This window comes from Rhinolophus ferrumequinum (genome assembly GCF_004115265.2).
Source record: "Rhinolophus ferrumequinum isolate MPI-CBG mRhiFer1 chromosome 3 unlocalized genomic scaffold, mRhiFer1_v1.p scaffold_36_arrow_ctg1_4, whole genome shotgun sequence".
Taxonomy (NCBI): Eukaryota; Metazoa; Chordata; class Mammalia; order Chiroptera; family Rhinolophidae; genus Rhinolophus; species Rhinolophus ferrumequinum.
In genome coordinates, this window is record NW_022680354.1 from 3,004,249 (window position 1) to 3,023,172 (window position 18,924).

At 45.3% G+C, this 18,924-nt stretch overlaps 1 protein-coding gene across 1 annotated transcript; it reads right to left on the minus strand.

The window, feature by feature from the left end:
- Nucleotides 1–753: 753 nt before the first annotated feature.
- On the minus strand, nt 754–17,251 carry PSMB1 (proteasome 20S subunit beta 1). Its single transcript, XM_033100438.1, has 6 exons — nt 17,069–17,251; nt 14,564–14,671; nt 11,047–11,128; nt 8,013–8,142; nt 1,820–1,926; nt 754–988 (listed from the first exon to the last, which is right to left on the minus strand). Exons 1-6 carry the CDS (start codon nt 17,179–17,181, stop codon nt 803–805), a joined length of 726 nt encoding a protein of 241 aa, XP_032956329.1. The 5' UTR covers nt 17,182–17,251; the 3' UTR covers nt 754–802.
- Between the last annotated feature and the right edge of the window lie 1,673 nt (nt 17,252–18,924).

The following is an 18,924-nucleotide window of genomic DNA, read 5'->3' on the forward strand; positions in this document are numbered from 1 at the left end:
AACAGCTATCAGAACAAAATTTAAAATATGTATCTACTAGGGTTTTAATAATTTTAATTAAATTCTTAACAAGTCAACAGTAAAATCTCATTACAACTCACCTCCTAGGCTACATTGTATGATTTGACTCGTTCAACACCAAGAAAGCTATTCCAACATTATACGAAATGGAGTAAAAAATGTATTTAACAGTTCTAAAACAAACTTTAGCTCTCAAAATTTAGGTCTCAACTTTAATCTTCCTAAACAAGTGTTTACAAAAATTATCCCAGATTTCTGGCTAAAGCCCATTTCCAGGGCTATCAGCTTTCATAACTTTCTTCTACTCTGGCTGATTTGATGATGTCTCCAAAACAGCCATTCCAAACTGCTTGCTTAACAATCCCAGGAATGAGAACCCTTAGATGTTCTATTTAGGGACCATAATTTCTTAATAAAACCAAGATGGTGTAAAGGTAAAACCTGTGCTGCAAAGCTAGCCCGCCCTCACGGCAAGCTGAGCGGACTACATAAATCCCAAAGCACCCCCTTCACAAGACGGCCTGCCACCATAAGGTGGTGCTGACACACATCAAAAAGCCAACTCTCCCAGCCAAATTTCTTGCTCACAAACGTAAGGAAAAACTGCCATGTCCTGTTTGTTTCTTCATCCTAAAAATACAAAAATAGCTCTGGAAGACAGAAAAGGGGAGAGTGAAGACAACAAGGAAAAAGAAACCCCACTTCCCAGCTTGGTGCCACCGAGAAGACCAGTCCTAACAAAACGAGCACTTCAGAGTTTATTTTTTAATAAAACAGCTGGTCAGTCCTTCCTCAGGGGAACGGTCTCTTCCGTGATGCCCTCCTTGGTCACAACGCAGATCCTGAGCGCGTCCCCTGTGTACACGTCGCGCTCAGCAGCGGAGATGAAGACGTCTTTCACAAGCCGCAGGGCCCTCTCCAGGGTCAGGGGCACGTGCTGCACGTTCTGCATATTCTTGAAGCCAACCTGGTGGGACAGGAGGCCTGGGTGAGATGACGACGGCCCCAAGGAGGCCTGAGCCCTGTGCCCTCACAGGTCTGGACTCCTAACGAGCAATTTCCACAGACTGGGATGTCCCCCAGCCAACATTCTGTGACAAGGCTCTCGGCCCAGAGAAGCACACGCCCTGGAGGCAGACAACATCACAGTGTCGTGACAGAATGTGCCATAACTAAGAAGGAAGACAAGCGGAACAGCCCAAGCAGCCAGAGCCCAATGTACGGGATGAAGAAAGGCTACTGCAGAAAGTGCACTGAGTGCGGGCGTCTGGGGGGTAAACAGGCATTACAGTGGGATGACATTCAGCCCAAGGGGTGGGGGTAGCCACTGCCTGAAGACAGGACAGGCACAGCACCTGAGGGATTGTGGTGGAGACGGGACGGGGTGGATGAGCAGTAAGCAGAAGCGACTGTATGTAATATACTCAGAAGAGCGAGGAGGAGGACTGTGGAGTAAGCTAGAGGCAGAAAGATGTGCGCAAACAAGCAGTCATCCAGGGAAGCTGCCACGCAGGGCTGACTTAGCCATCAGACATGGAAAAGGGGGCCAAGCTCAAATATGCTTGGGAACTAGAATACAAAATTAGGTGACACAAGTGGTGAGACTGGGGAGAAAGGTGGAGATGACAAGAGAAAACATGGACCAACCGCTGTCAACATGACTCAGAAGCCGTGGGCATACAAGAAGAAGTCAAAGCCAAGAGCAGGGGAGCTAAGAAGGGCTGAGTGGGCAAAGGAGCCAGAGCCCCCAGCTCCGGGCCTGGGAGGGCAGCACCCGGCCCGCACGCAGACACGTTACCTGGTTGTCGAGCAGGGGCTGCAGCATGGCACTCGCCGAGCCTCCGGCCTTGAAGGAGTCTCTCTGGTAGGACCCCACCGGGTCAAAGCTGTACACGGCTCCCTTCCCTGAAGGAAGGAGACAGTCTCCATGAGAACCCCTAGCCCACGGTCACAGAAACGTCCTCAGAGTCGGGTACAAAGCGGACTACCAGCTGAGCCCAAGTTCAGTGAGAAGCACACTCACTGTTGTACAGTGAGACCCAGCACAGCTCCCCTCAGGGGCCCACCGGCCATCTTGTGTCCACCACGGTGTTTGCCGCCAGGCCTCCCTCTCTCCGTGCTGACGTCATCGGGCACCTCCCTGTGGCTCCCGACACGCCGCAGGCATGCTGGTCAGCGGTCACAGGCCCTTCCCTAAGTGCCGCACCAAACTCCTAGACACACTCCCAGGAAAGGAACCGGGGCGCTTCGGGGCCGGACTTGAGCTTCCTGGTGTGAATATGGACGGTCACACAGGACACGTACTGTGCGTTTCAGAATGATTAGTGAGCACGCTGTTTCGCATCAGCACCACAGAAACAGTTTAATGAGAAAGAAATTTAAGGAAAACACACTAGCAATGCAAAGGATTAGTTTTGCCTAAAATGTAACCATTTGCTTTGTTCCACCAGAAATAAGAAGCACGCCTTTTTTTTGTTAAGAAAAATAGGATTTGAACCCACACCCACCCCCGCAACTGTCATTCTTAGCTTGACAGCTAGAGAACTAGGAGTGGATGGTTAAGGGGCTCTCAGGTTCTCCCGAAGCATAAATCCTTATGCCTTTCTTCAAAGAGCAATCTGGGGATGGCCCAGTGGCTCAGGTGGTTGGAGCGCCGAGCTCCTAACACCGAGGTCACCAGTTCGATTCCCACATGGGCCAGTGAGCTGCACCCTTGACAGCTAAGATTGTGAACAATGGCTCTCCCTGGAGCTGGGCTGCTGTGAACAGCCGGAGGTTGGCGTGAGCTGCCGTGGGCTGCTGTGAGCTGGCGACCGACTACCTGAGCCAGGAGGAGTGCAAGGCTCATAATACCAGCATGGGCCAGGGAGCTGTGTCCTACACAACTAGACTGAGAAACAATGGCTTGAACTCGAGTGGGGTGGGGGGAGAGGCGGGAAAGGGGGGGAAGAGGCGGAAGGGGGGGGAAGAGGCAGAGAGAGGGGAAGAGGCGAGGGGGGGAGCAACCTGATGGCAGAATCTATCAGAATGCAAAAGTACGAACCCCACGACCAGTAATAATCTCATTTGTAGAACATGATTTACCTGTAAGAATGCTTGCACAGGCATACCTCGTTTTCTCACACTTCACAGGTGTTGCATTTTTGTACAATTGGAAGGCAAGACCTTCCACCCGCAAAAAAATGACTTTTTTTTTTTTTTTTTTGCGACACTCAGTTGACCGCAGTGGTCTGGAACCCAAAGTACAGTATCTGAGATCTGCCTATATAAACACACAAAGCATTACATACAAGACCATTTCTGTAACTCTTAAAAAGAGCAAAAACCTATAAGCCACCTGAAATCCATGAGCAGGAAACGCTATGCCCACACCGTGATGTACAGACTAGAATGAGGAAGACGGGACAGGGGGCAGGAGGGTGGCGGAGCCCGCCCACGGGACAACGTAAAACACAGAGCTCTGTAATATGTACAGCACAGTCCTATATTTTGTTTAAAAGCGTAAGAAAATTGTATACATACTTGTGTAAGTACCAGAAAGTACGGAAAGATAAATAGCAAACTAGTTCAGTATCTTTGTGGGATTGGAGGCAAGAAAAGAAGAGATAATCATATTGTATGTTTTGGTACTACTTGAGTATATTACCAGAAACACATGTCATTGTCATTTTTAAAGACGCATTTTAAAAATAACTGTGTTCTGGGGGCTGGCTCGGTGGCTCAGGCGGTTAGAGCTCCATGCTCCTAACTCTGAAGGCTGCTGGTTCGATTCCCACATGGGCCAGTGAGCTCTCAACCACAATGCTGCCAGTTCAATTCCTTGAGTCACGCAAGGGATGGTGGGCTGCGCCCCCTGCAACTAAGATTGAACAAGGCACCTTGAGCTGAGCTGTTTCCCGGATGGCTCAGTTGGTTGGAGCGCGTCCTCTCAACCACAAGGTTGCTGGTTCGACTCCCACAAGGGATGGTGGGCTGCGCCCCCTGCAACTAGCAATGACAACTGGACCTGGAGCTGCGCCCTCCACAACGAAGACTGAAAGGACAACAACTTGAAGCTGAATGGCACCCTCCACAACTAAGATTGAAAGGACAACGTGACTTGGAAAAAAGTCCTGGAAGTACACACTGTTGCCCAATAAATTCCTGCTCCCCTTCCCCAACAAAATCTTAAAAAAAATAAATAAATAACTGTGTTCTGCATATGAGAACTCACAAATCACTTACAAGGTATGACTTCAAGTGACATACCTGACTTTGCAGCACGCTGTACCTAAAGTAAGCACTGCAGTGGTTACCCTGGAGACGCGAGATGAGGACAGCCTTCTCACTCCCTACGGACACCTGCACCATCAGCTGTGTGCATGTGCCGTGGTGCGATCACGCACACAGAAGTCCCCGCTGAGACAGCGGCCACGGTGGTCACCTAAGAGCCTGAGCAACTGCTTTGGCTGGAAGCAAGCTTGGGACAAGAAATAAGGGCAGTTCACTAACTCCAACACACAGGGAAAGGGATACAAGGAATAAAGACAACAGAACAACCGAATTTCTCATGAGCCAAAGGAGGCCCCAAAGCTTTACCCAAGGGTAAGTCTCAAACCCATACACAGTAGATTTGAGGAAAACAAGAGTTGGACACATCCAAGGACAGAACTGCAAAGACCCCTTAGAAAGGACAAAGAGACACCTGTGACATCAGTACAGAATGGTGAATCTTGACTGTGGATATAAAGTACTATTAACCTCATCAAAATGCCAAAAAGGCATGATTTCATGCAAAAAATGACATCAAACCAGATTACGTCCTAGAAAGAAATGCAGGCAAGCCTTAAATGGGGGAGGCCTTTCTAGCAAAGCAGGACACTCAATGCCTTTAAGATTGACAGATGTGACATCAAACTCAGAAACTTGTGTGTAGTTAGAGACACCGCCCCCCCCCCCCCCACTACCACCACCAATTGTAAGAACAACGCACATTCCCGGGAGTCATCTACCATTACATGACAGAGGGCTGACAGTTGGGTGGTGTTCTTATAGATCAGTAAGAAAAAGACCGACCTGCAAGTCAGGAAATGAGGAAAGGTTAATACATGGGTCAGATTCCAAGGAAGAAAAGAAAAGATTCCCAACTTTAACAAAGAAAACGTATAGATGAATTAAAAAAATAAAATACTTCTTCGGCAAAAATCTTTCAATTATGTTTATTTCGATACCATTAAGGACACAGGAAAGCCAGGCACTCACGCTCCTGCGGGTGCAGCATACTGCACGCCCTTCCTGAAGAGCAAGGCAGCGATGTCATCAAAAGGCAAAAAGTATATATTCTCTGACCCAGCAACTCAAATTCTAGGAAATTTTTCCCAGGGAGGGCAGCATAGTAGGAGAAATACACAAAATCATGTTTTTAAAGATGGTCATCAACATGGTCGTCATATTGTTTACATTAAGGACCCCTGAGAGGAGTGGTGGGCCAGCTCTGGGGCAGCCTCTTGAGGCATGAAAGCATTGTGCTAGTCTTTACTCAGCAGCACAGAACCATCTCAGTGATAACACACCCAACATCCAGTAACAGGAATATGGACGGACTGCGTGCCAGCCCTGCAGTGCACAAGCACGTGAACACAATACGTCTAGAAGAAGCACATGTACCAGAAGCTAACCAGCGATTTTCTCTAGAGACAAGGTTTAGGGTGATTACTACCGTGTTTCCCCGAAAATAAGACTGGGTCTTATATTAATTTTTGCTCCAAAAGATAAATTAGGGCTTCTTTTATATTACGATCATCCTGAAAAATCACGCTACAGCTTATTTTCCGGTTAGGTCTTATTTTTGGGGAAACACGGTATTTTCACCTTTGTATCTTCTAAAACTATTTGAAGTTCTGCAGGTATTAGTGTTTTTATTACAGGAAAACTGAAGCCATTATGACTTTTTGGGGAAAAGATTTTAAAAGAGAACATGACAGCAACTGGAAAGTTAAAGGCACAGAATGGAAATCAGATGGCTGTTGACCCCTGAGGGTCAATAGCGTCCCCACTGTCCTGAGGTTCAGCTGTTGACCCCCTGTTCTGAAGATCTCAGTAAGGTGCACTGCTCTCCATGTCCCCCGTCTAACGATACAAAAGACAGGAAAACAGGAAATTTAAGTCTCAGAGACCGGCAGAGGCTCTGGACTTGGGGGCACCGAGCTTAGGAGCGGACAGGGGAAAGGGCAGGGATGAAAACAGAAGCCTAAGTGGAAAGCTGATGAGCCAACACAGACCGTTACAATCAGATTTGGGCGTCTCACTCTCGATATGAATGTGTAGCCAAAAAAATCAACAGAAATTTGAAGGAACCTCCAATGTAGCAGACAGAGGCCAAACAGACAGAATGAAAAGAGCAATCTGATAAAGGGTGGGAACACAGGAAAACTTCAAAGGAAGTAGAAAAGATCCAATAAGAACAGGACACTTAAAAAAATAAGGAAGCCAGAAAAACAAATTTAAAAAAGCTGTTTGTGGAGATGTGGAGAATGAGGACACAAAAGACAAGGAATTTCAGAACACCAGGATTTAATAAAAATCCTAAAAGCTAAGTCTCAGAAAAGGTTTCGATTTCTTTTTCCAGAAATCTGTGGGTAGATGTACACCACAACTAATAAGGAAATAAGCCAAGAGGACAGCACTGGTAAGAGAGCCAAAGACTGGAGAACAGGAAAAGGCAGAGGACTGTTTTATTACACACATATGAACTTCTGAGAAATAAAAATTAATTTAAAGATCAAAGCAAACGAGACAAGATTAGAAAAGACGGTTAGAAATGCCCGAGAAAACCACCAAAACAAGGGACGCTGCCACATGGAGACCAAAGAACAGGGCTTGAAGGCAACAGCTGCGAACCCAAACCGCAGCTCTGCCATTCAGTAGACATGAGTTTTCCCAAATTCGCCTCCCTGACACTCAGAAAAACTCAAAGGACCTCTCCGGCCTGCTGAAATTCAATGGTAGCTATTACCAATGTTGCTAAAATTGAATGCACTAATCTGATATTCAAACCAGACATAATTTAAGTCAAAAAGACACAAGAAGTGCTGTGCTGGGTTAGGAAAAGTAATCTGTGGCCAGAATTGAATTACCCAGGTTAAGAGTAATTAATTTTTATTAACCATTTCTATGCCTTACATTGACTGTTTTCAAGTAAGGTTGAAAGCTTCGAAAGAAACTGTGTCAACCTAAACCGTGGTCAGTAGAAGATCAGAATACCCCCAGAAGCCATAATGGGGGTAGCAGCTGAGAGAGGGACAGCAAAGAAATTCCACGGGACAAAAAGGGACGTAAAACTAGACAGAAAGAGCTGAGATGAGTCCACTCCTTCCTACCCTGAATTTTCGCTCTTAGAAGACAGACGTATTTCAGTGACACTGCCCTCATTTGTGTCTACGACGGACTACTCTAAACAGTGGCGATCTGCCCTGGGAGAGTGTGTTTGGTTTCTGGAACATACCAAGTCAGTACACATCCGACTTGTGGAAAACATGGGTGCCCCAGCCGAGTAACAGCACACCAGGATGGACATGTCGGGTGACAAGACGACTGTCTCAGGCCCTCCTGGTCTAACTCAGACAGAAAACCAGAGGCCTTTCAAAAATGGTTCTAAAACACTGGTGGAAATGCATGCATTTCTTTCAAGACATCACTTTTTTAAAACCCTTTGTTAATAAACTGTCAGTACTTAGGTTAAGCTTCTCCAGGTCAGGTTTCTTTTTGTAAGAATAAACCCCTAATTATCTACCACTTAACCTCCTCCAACATGTTGAGAAAACAGTAAAATAATTAACTGCCCAACACTCATTAGCAGAGCCTCAATACTGCCTGCTATGTCTCTGGATAATCGTTTACGTCCTTTCATCCCCTGAATTATCAGAAAATGTGCTGCGGGGCAAGATGGCCTGGCTGGCTCCTTCCCACTCTGGGTGGACACGCAACCAAGAAGCGGCCCCCCCCTGTCCTACCTTCTTCATCAAGGCCCCCGATGATGTTGTAGACATAGTATGGGAAGAAGCGCCTGGAATAGAGGATCGTGGACAGCATCGCAGCAATGGCCCCCGTTGTCATGGCCTTGTTATTGGAATGCTTGTACATCTGCGGTGTGACAACGACAGCAGGCAGAACACATTACACTAGAGCAATGAGCAACGACGTGAAAAGAATGAGTGTACATCTTGGTGGAAGAGGAAAGGACACCCATTTCTCTCGTCATCGAAAGCCACAGTATCACTGAGACACAATGATAACTTATTGCACCCTATCAGTTGGGGGGGGGGGGGGGCTATAAACATTTCTGAGGAAAAGAACGCGGTTTGCCCTTGGCTCCTGGCTTAACGACTGCTTTCCCCGTCAGCCTTACCTCAGGCACTGCCACCAGGAGCAAATGCACACTACCAGGGCACATGAGGGACCCAGGGACGGTGTTTCAAGTCCAGCTGCCCTCTCTGAGTCTACACCAGGGTCAGCAAACTGGAGACCATGGGCCAAATCCAGCCGACCACCTGTTTCTGTAAATGAAATCTTACAGCAACACAGTCTCTCCTTCATTATATATCGTCTACGCCTGCTTCTGCGTTTCAACAGCAGAGTTGAGTAGTGGCCACAAAGACCAAATGGCCCCTAAAAGTGAAAATATTGACGACCTGGGCCGTCACAGATCTTTTGCTGATCCCTGATGAGAACAGATGTAAGTAAATCCCTCTCTTTGCACAGAAAACATTGCGGAGAACAGAAAAAACATGGGCAGCACCCTCACCCTGCGGGAACATAGCACAGGGTAGTGGTCCCGCTCACTGAAGCATCTACAGTGGACAACAGAAGGGCCCCAAGCAGTCCTTACAGCGATCTCCGATCCGACAGTCACGTCACCCTTGGGAATCCTAACTTACTCCACAAAAACCACACACCAAATGATGGCACATATCTCTTAAGAGAAACCTAAGAAGTACAGTGAAATCACACAGTGACGGTCAAAACACTGAAGAAAGATTAGAAATGGGCTACAACTAACGGATAAATCAGTGTCTGGAAGAATTTTCCAAGCTGCAAGTTATAAAAAAATTCTTCACCTCATTTTAAAACCAAGTACCGTTTTATTCCTTCACCATTTATGTACTAATGTGTAAAAGAAAAATTTCGAGGACTGTGCATTAAGTTGAAATCACTGTCCCTCATTTTATTTTCACAAAACAACTTTCCATGTCATGCTTATTTTTGTCCTTTAAGTTCCATTTATAAATATGCATTAAAAATCACATACATGTGTCAATAAATCTAAGTCACTGAAGCTTTCAATGAAAGTAAAGGTTTTAAGCATTAACAATTAATAAACACTGAAATTTAATCATTTTTACATCAGCATCACTCATCAGTGTAAATCATCTTAAGTGTTATTCACAAGTAGCCAAAACAGCATGGTGTCGCCCAGCTAATTTTTTTCATGTACCACACAGACTTACCAACAAGTTATGACATGTACCCTACAATATTAAACAAGAAAACAAAGGGTGTATAGTATTAATACTGTCCATGTCATCAACAGCTATGAAAAAGTGTTCACTAGGGCTCCAATCGTTAGAGAAACAGACCTACGAAGTCTGACAATTAAATTCACGAACGTGTTGCAACGCTGTTGCTAACCTTTTTTGGTATCAGAGGGATTATTCATTACGAATTTGTACCAACTGGACAAACAGTTAAGCAAGTTTACTATTTGGAAGTGCTGAAAAGGCTGCGTGAAACAGTAAGACGACCTGAACTTTTTCCAACAATTCATGGCTCTTGCATCACAACAAAGCACCAGCTCACAGGGAACTGTCTGTGAGGGAGTTTTTAGCCAGTAAATAAATAACTATTGGAACACCCTCCCTACTCACCTCATTTGGCTCCCAAGGACTTCTTTCTTTACCAGAATTTAAAGGAAATATTGGAGGAAAAAAACAAACAAAAACATTTTGATGACATTTAGGACATCAAGGATATGTCCATGCAATTCCAGAAAAAGAGTTCCAAAATTGTTTTGAAGGCTGGACTAGGCGCTGGCGTCGGTGCATAGCTTCCCAAGGGGAGTCCTTCAAAGGTGACCGTAGTGATAGTCAGCAATGAAGTATGTAGTACTTTTTCTAGGATGAGTTCGCGGACTGAAATGTCTAAACTCGTACATTTCTGAATACTTATAAATGGCAACAGAACCTACTGCAACTAAGACTGTGTATTTACTGGCTGTTGTGAACAAAATGCACTGCAACACAGTCCAAATCTCTCCTATGCTACTCTCCTTGACACTGCTGGAAGCCAACACTGCTTCACACACACAGGCCACAACCAGGATGGAGACCCATCTTCACTTCCATCAATCAGCACTCCTCTGTTCTTCACGCCTCCTCAGCTCGCACAGAAGACAAGCAGGCAGTGACAGCGTCAGACCCTTTAAAAGCCACCAAACAGGCTGGTCCGTCACTTTCTCTTGCTTCTTCCTAAACTACCCCTCTCCTCTCTCCTACCCCCATCTCTCTTCTGTCGAGTCTTCCTCCTCAGCTGGCTGCCAGCTGAAGCCCGTTAAGGTGTTAGGTGACAGTGGCTCACGAGGGCCTCTCTCTGGATGCCTGGCTTCTGGTTCCTGTTCTGTCCACTAAGTGTGCAGTACTGTGCTGGGGGAGAGCATGGCAGCCGGTGGCATTCCAAGTCAAGCTCCTATCTAAAAGCTTGCCTTCTCCATAGAAAGTGATTTCTTCTGTTTCTGAGGGAAGAGTATCTTGAAAAGAGCCCCCTCTCGGCCACCCAGAAAAGGCAGAGAACCCTTTGTAGTACACAGAGCTGAGAAACAGAATTTGCCATAGGTTTACATTATGCTCCTCTAATGATGTTACGTAACAGCATCATTTCACTTCTAGGATAGGTTAGTTTCACTGATATTCTGCGCAAGTCATGCTGTGTGCTTAAAAGAATCTAGTGAATCATTATAACTTTCAGTAGTGTAGACATTTAAAAAGGATCTACCTTTAGTCTTGCTTCAATAATCTTTGTCAGGGTAAGACAGTCTCCATGAAAACCACTGCATCCAATGACTGTTTTGTCTGTTCTGTAAAAAACACATTTCAGGAAATTGAGTTGGTTAGACAGTAAAGCAAAACATGCCATGAGCAGGCCAGCCTGGTGGGTCAAGCGGTTAGAGCTCCATGCTCCTAACTCCGAAGGCTGCCAGTTCGATTCCCACATGCCAGTGGGCTCTCAATCACAGGATTGCCAGTTCAATTCCTCAAGTCCTGCAAAAAATGGTGGGCTCCGCCCCCTGCAACTAAGATTGAACATGGCACCTTGAGCTGAGCTGCCTTCCGGATGGCTCAGTTGGTTGGAGCACAGGCTCTCAACCACATGGTTGCCAGTTCAATTCCTCGAGTCCTGCAAGGGATGTTGAGCAGCGCCCCCTGCAACTAAAATTGAACACGGCACCCTGAGCTGAGCTGCCGCTGAGCTCCCAGATGGCTCAGTTGGTTACAGCGTGTCCTCTCAACCACAAGGTTGCCGGTTCGACTCCCGCAAGAGATGGTGGGCTGTGCCCCCTGCAACTAGCAATGACAACTGGACCTGGAGCTGAGCTGCGCCCTCCACAACTAAGACTGAAAGAACAACATTTTGAAGCTGAACGGCACCCTCCACAACTAAGATTGAAAGGACAACAACTTGACTTGGAAAAAAGTCCTGGAAGTACACACTCTTCCCCCAATCAAGTCCTGTTCCCATTCCCCAATAATCTTTAAAAAAAAAAAAAAAAAAAATGCCATGAGCCACTTTACATTTAAAATTACTATTTCCGTTATTCACTAAATGGTATGGGACAACTAGTTATCCCTTTTTTGGGGGCGGGGGTCTATAATCTGATATCTAACCCCTTACACAAAATGCATTATAGGTGGATCAAAAACTAGAAACTATGAATAGACTAAGGAAAACATGGGTAAATTTCTTCTAACCTTGGGTTGAGGGCAGCTGATTTAAATATGATACAACACAAAGTCCATACAGAACTTTCATAAATGTGACTATACGAGAAAAGAAAACTTCTATAGAGAAAAAAACAAACAAGATATAAAAAAATAAAGAAAATATATTCGTAATGCACACGACAAAGTCTAATTTTAACTTTCTTAGTGTACAAAGGGCTCCTAAAAATATGAAAAACATCAATACCGCAATAGAGGTGTGATATGCAGCAGGGGACCAGTTAATGACACTGTGCTGCACATCTGAAAGTGGCTAAGGGAGTAGATCTTAAACGTTCTCATTACAAGGAAAAAAAAAATCTGTAACTGTGTAATGTTGACAGATTTGAACTAAATTTATTGTGGTCATTTCACAACACCTACAGACAGGGAATCATTACGATGTGCAGCTTAAACTAATATGATGGTGTATGTCAATTACACCTCAGTAAATCACATAATGGAAAGGTGAGTAAAATTATGAAAGTCACACAATAAGAGACACAAGTCACCACAAACATATGAAAAGAGCCTCCATGTCACTCTGAAATCTGAATCTGAACAGGAGATGGTCCCAGGCCCCTGCCTGGCTAACGATGCATGATGCTGGAGAACCTGTGGGAAATGGGTGCGCAGACACGGGAAAAGTGGGCACCAATCTAACTGTGTGCAAGGCCTGTTGGCCGTGTCTAGTCCAACTGAAAACGCACAGCACTTCCCTCAGTAACTCCACTGCTAGAGACTCATCCTGACAATATATTCCCAGTTGCAAGGACAGGGTCGAGGCTTACTTGTATAAGCACCCCTCTTATTTTAATGGCTCTCCAAACAAAACAAACAAAAAACCTAGATGCCCACCAGAAGGGAAGGGGTTAAATTTTGGTGGAACGCCGAGCTCCTAACACCCCTAACGCCCCTAATGCCAAGGTCGCAGGTTCGACTCCCACATTAAGCCAGTGAGCTGCGCCCTCTACAGCTAAGATTGTGAACAAGGGCTCTCCCTGGAGCTGAGCTGCCGTGAGCAGCTGGAGGTCAGCGTGAGATGTTGTGTGCTGCTGTGAGTGGCCGGTGGCCACTGTGAGTGGTGGCAGCCATCGTGAGTGGCCAGCAGCCGGTGAGAGCTGCCATGAGCTGCCGTGAGCGGACTACCGGCAACCGACTGCCGGCGGGGGAAGGGGGGGGGGGCTCATAATACCAGCTTGGGCCAGAGAGCTGTGTCCTACACAACTAGACTGAGGCAATGGCTTCAACCGGAGTGGGGCGGGGGAGGCGGGCGAAGAGGGGAAAAAAAAAAAGAAAAAGAAAAAGAATAAATGGAGGGTCTCCAACAGGTGGGAAAGAGGCGGGCTTAGCTGTAGGTTGGCTCCAAAGGGCACGTGATTAGGGGTGCAGAGGCAGCTTCCACTGTATGAATGTTCATGCGAGGATGGGTGATAGGGACACAGGAAATTGTTAACGTCGTATCTACTTCTATACCTAAGATCATAAAGTCATACGAAAAAACGATGGGTGTTCTCGAGTAGCATGCATACTAAAACAACGCTACAAAGATGAGCAGAACCCAATACAAGCAGGGTATCAATAAAGTCATGTTTTCAAATTTTATTTGTAACATTTACTACTTTCCAATTATAAAAGTTACACCTTAGAAGAAAGGTACATGGGTGCACTATGAATCGGGAAAGAAAGGGGTGTCAGAAGATGGGAGAAGTGGTCAGAGAGGGAACTGGGAAGATAAAGACAAACTGCACTTCTTTAGGTTTAGACGCGGGCCAGCCCTGAGCCAGGTAGACAGGGCTCTTCTTTACCCACTCCTGACAGCTGCCCCAACCCCGTTCCAAGGACCCAAACCTCATCAGTCCCTTCCTGTTACAATTCAGGCTGAGTAGACTCTTCTGGACCATCCTGAGAACCAACCACCATTTAGAACTTTTTCCGAAAAATGTGAAATGCAAACCACTGCTAATCTGCAGACGCATTTGGCTGAATTATGCAGACATTTTTTTTCTTTTATTACGTGACTTTATTGTCATTATTTTAGGAAAAATATAGGTAGATCATTAAAACCATGATCCGTGGATATAACTGCTTAGGACATGGCTAAATTGAATGTTTCAGGCGAAAAATGGGGGGTGGGGGGCAGATTTAAAGAAATATTTTATGGATTAATGAATGGATAGAAGAATGGAAAGATAAAATAATGTGATAAAATAATGATGCAAACTGCTAATTAGATCTAGGTGACACTATATGGGTGTTTACCACAAAATTTTACTTTTCTTGTATACTGGAAATTTTTCATGACACAATGTTGAGATAAAAATATCCAGGTTATTAAAAGCACTGTTGGAAACCAGATATGGCAAATATCATGAAGACTGCATACGGAAGTATTAGCAAATACTAATTTAGAAGATTGTTTGCTAACAAAAATGCAAGCCACGCTACAAACTCACAAAACACACCATTTAGAAATGAAATCTTGAGCAGCATTAAATTTTCACACAGATAAATGTGTCCTTACAAATACTTACAATTTGTAACATTTGGGGCTGTCCCGGGTGTGAATTGAAAACCCTTCACTCAATCGAGTATCAGAAGCAACAATCGAAAAATCTTCTCCAGCAATTGCCAACACAGTACTGAGGAAAAAAAGAAAGACAAAAAAGTAATGAATTCCTCTGGGTGGTACTAAAGCCTCTCCCAATGGAAAAGTGTGCAGTAGCATAATGTCTAAAAAACAGTGCACACGTTAACTAAAAAACATTTTATTGCTAAAACATGCTAACCATCCGGAGCCTGTTGGGAAAATGGCACCCACAGACTTGCTCCACGAGGGCTGCCAGGAACCGTCACTCTGTAGAGCACAAAGAAGCGCAGGAAAACAAGGTGTGCCTAGTCGGAGTAAGATCAGGGTTAAGATGGAGAGGGAGAAGGGGCACAGGATCCCTCGGCTACCAGTCATCTGGAAGAACATTAAGGGCTTCCTAAAAACACAGAGCCAGGGTCCCTTAGCACGAGGACTGTCAGCACTATGAACAAATCAAATGCCTACGTTGTGCAAGGCAATGATGCAACACAACAGCCAAAGGCCACGGCCCTGCCCATGGGGTCAAGTACAGACTGTGGAACCACAGCACGTTATCCCAACTCAGAGAAGAGGGGTTAACGTTTTTCATTTCTGGATATCCAAGCCCTTATATGACGTCTAGCACTCAGTAGACACACAAATAATCTGCTGAAAAATGAACAGAAACCAAACTTCACTTTGTGGCTATGCGATTTCCGATGGCTGTTTACTGCAGAGGCCTAGAGCACGAATTCCAAAGCAGACTGTCTGGGTTCTCATTCTGATTCTCCCACTCGGCAGATATGAGACTGCGGCTAAGTTACTTAACGTCTCAAGGCCTCACTGTCCACATATGTAGATCACAGGTCCTAACAGTAGATACCTTAACAGGGTGTTACAAGGATTAAATTAGTTAATAATTGTAAAGCCCCATACTAGTGCCTGAAACATAACTGGTCCCCTTTAGTTAGCACCATGGTGGCATACGTACCAGGCAGTATGGCGACCACTGAGAACCTAGGCTCTGCAGCTACCTAGGACCCAATCTTGCCACTCACCTATCTCTGTGACCTTGGACAAATTATCCAAGTTCAGATCGATGACAATAACAGTTTCTGTATTACAGGGTGACTGTGAGAGTTAAATGACATAATTCATAAAAGCCCCAGCACAGCACCTCAGAGAACAGAAAGCACTCAGAAAACTTCCTTTTACCAGAGGTGGGATGTGCACTAAAGTTCTGAAGTACTAAAGGATGGTATCCCAGACACTATGGACAGTGACTGAAAGGAAATGCGTAATAATTCAAATAATACATTCAAACAACTTATTCAGGTATCCCTTTATGTGTAAGGAAGACGAGGATCATAAAGCTTATGTAATGGACAGGGATCCGATTGTGGAAAATGCCAAACGCCAAACTAAAGATTCTGGAATTTTAGTGAGAAACCACAGAGATCATATGAGCAAGAATGAGAAGAGTTCCATTTGCAAAGTGGAGTTTTAAGAAGACTACTGGGCCAGCAACACGGCAGCAACTACTGGGACAGTATGTGAAATGGGATGGAGACACTTCCAATAAGACTAATGCAATACTGTGTTTCCCCGAAAATAAGACCTAGCCAGACAATCAGCTGTAATGCGTCTTTTGGAGCAAAAAGTAATATAAGACCCGGTCTTATTTTACTATAAGATCAGGTCATGTAATATAACCATAATATAATATAAAAGACCAGGTCTTATATTAATTTTTGCTCCAAAAGTCGCATTAGAGCTGATTGTCCGGCTAGGTCTTATTTTCAGGGAAACACGGTAACAAGTTAGCAAAGAAGAGTCTTACTTAAGATAAAGCTGGTGATAAAAAAAAATACAACTTAAATGTAACATGCAAGAACGTAACATTTTAAAAGGCCCCCTCCTGAGTATTTTTTCCCTGAACTTAAGCTAAACCTTAAAAACAAGCATTTATCTATGAAACTAAGCCTGGCCAACTAAACCTACTTTCTATTTAAAATAACAGAAACGATTACCAAGCGGTTTGATTGGACCTTTTAGGTACAGACACAGCTATATATATAACAGCAAGGACCGAGCAATGCTAACTTGGTAATTTCAAGCTAAGCCTGCCCCTCGCCTGCGGCATGAGGAAGACGACTAGACCGTTCAAGAAAGGCTCGGTCCATTTGTAAAGGTCTTCCGGACCAGAGGCCGGGTTTCGATTTCTATCTGCTGCCTCACTGCGGCAGAGGGCGAGCGGGCAGTGCACACATGGCCGTCCACAGCAAGCCCCAAGTGGCCGGCCGCTGAGGTGCAGCCGGGAAGACTAAGACTGACGCGAGCAACCCACGGAGACCCAGGTCTGCAGGACGGCGGGGCAGGCATCGGGTCCGCCGCGACCCCCAAAGGCTTGAGCAGGGACGTTGGGGTGGGGGGGGTGCGAAAGCGAAAGGGGCGACTCGCCGGGCCTTACCCTCCGTTGAAAGCGTAGGGCGAAAAGCGCAGCTTCACAGGGCCCGCGACGCTGTGAGGCTCCATCGCCAGGTCTCTGCCGGGGCCCGAGTACACGGCTGGGGAGGACAACATCGCTCGGCAGCCGCTCCTGCTGTCTCACGGCGAGATGGTGGCCTCAGCCGGAAATCCGCCGCTTCCGGCTGTTCCGCGGTGCTCCTTCCCGTCGTTCCGTGTGGCACAGATGCCCAGCTCCTGGAGGTCCGCTCTGCAGCCTGGCTGTGGGTAGAGGAGCGCCCCGTATTCCGAGGAAGCTTACTGAGATGTCACGGCCTTCTTTCCTAAGAAAACATTCAAATTCACTCCTGATGGACAAAAATTTTTAAATCTGACCATACAAAAAATTTGGCAAAACTGTGGAGCAACGGAAAGTCGAATCCTCTATTGGAGTGTAAACGGGTACAAGCACATTTGTAAAAGGGCAGATGTACACACCTTAGGCCCCAGCAGTTCAACTCTGAGGTATACGCTCTACCCAGAAGACCCGTGCAACAGCGTTCATATAGCATTGTGCTTAATAGCCCCAAACTGGAAATGAGCCAAAGGTCCATAAACAGCAGAATGGATAACCCCAACTGAAGGACGTCACAGCAAGGAAAATTAACCGAGGTTAGCTCTAAGTATGAGTCTTATAACGTTGAGCAAAAGAATACATACTACCTCACTTAGGAGTACACAGTGAGTAGGAGGGGCCTGCTTGGCTGAGGTATGGGACTGGGGTTCTGGTGCTGGCAATAGTCGCTTTCTTTATTTGATTTATAACTATCCTGTACAAGCGTTTATTCACTTCCTCATATGAAAAATCTATTTTACAATTTTTAAAATGTTATGTTTTAAGAAGCAATTAAGCAATTGGCTAATATATGATGGACTACTAATATATACATGGAATTCTGGAACCAGAAAAGATTTTTGAAACTACTTGTTTAATTAAAACTCTCCCCATGTTTTACTGCAAACAAACAAAAAGGATAAGAAAAGGACTTTCTTTGGTTTGGTTATTGACAGAGAAGCATTGTATTTATTCAGGTACTGTCCTGGATAGAAAACAATCTATATAACATTCCCTATCCTTAAAGGGGCTCACAACCTCACTGAGTATATAAAATACAAAGGAAGCAAAACAATAAGCAGTATGAAGGGGTTCAGAACAAGTCTTCCCACAATGTGCCACTTTGGCATGGGGATTATTTTGAGCCGAAGACAATGGGGACCCAAAAGACTCAGGAAAAACTTTTTACCTCTCCTTTAACTGCCTAAAAGAATGTAGCTAGATGGCCTGGTCCAGGAAGAGAGAGATCACCAGAGATAAATGCAAAGAGTATGAGCCAGGTGTGGTGGGCTGGGGGAGCTCAGCAGGGCCTGCTTGTTCAACATCCTCTCTATGTCCCATTGTCTCTTCCATGGCATGGCAAACATTTATTTATCAAACCTTTGCTCTACCCGTCTTCCTCAGAGTTCTCTTCCTTCCCTTTGAAACCACAGATCCCTATCCCCTTCTCCTTAGCTCAGGATGGCACATAAGCCTCAAATGACTGACTGCCAGGGAGCCTCTTATTGTCCCATAATAGTACATAATAAAATTTGTTCATCTCCTGTTATTGTTTTATGTCAATTTAATGAATAGAACAGCCAAAAGAACCTATAGTGTAGAGGAAAAATTCTCCTCCCCTATAGGTACAATATATGATTATGTCTAAATGAACTGTAGAAAGAGATAAAGGTACTCTGGGATCTAAACAAGCATCGGGAAGCTAATAAACAACTATGGACAGTCTCATTGAGACAAATGTGAAAAAAGAGCATAAGATGGTAGTA

Bases quoted from the DNA above. Each gene is read 5' to 3' on its own strand.
- PSMB1 (XM_033100438.1), bottom strand. From the start codon at position 17,181: ATGTTGTCCTCCCCAGCCGTGTACTCGGGCCCCGGCAGAGACCTGGCG. The intron at 11,129-14,563 runs GTAAGTATTTGT...TGTTTTTTACAG, and splicing joins AGCCCCAAATGTTACAAATT to AACAGACAAAACAGTCATTG. The intron at 1,927-8,012 runs GTAGGACAGGGG...TCCTTCCTTCAG, and splicing joins CGGGGGCCTTGATGAAGAAG to GGAAGGGAGCCGTGTACAGC.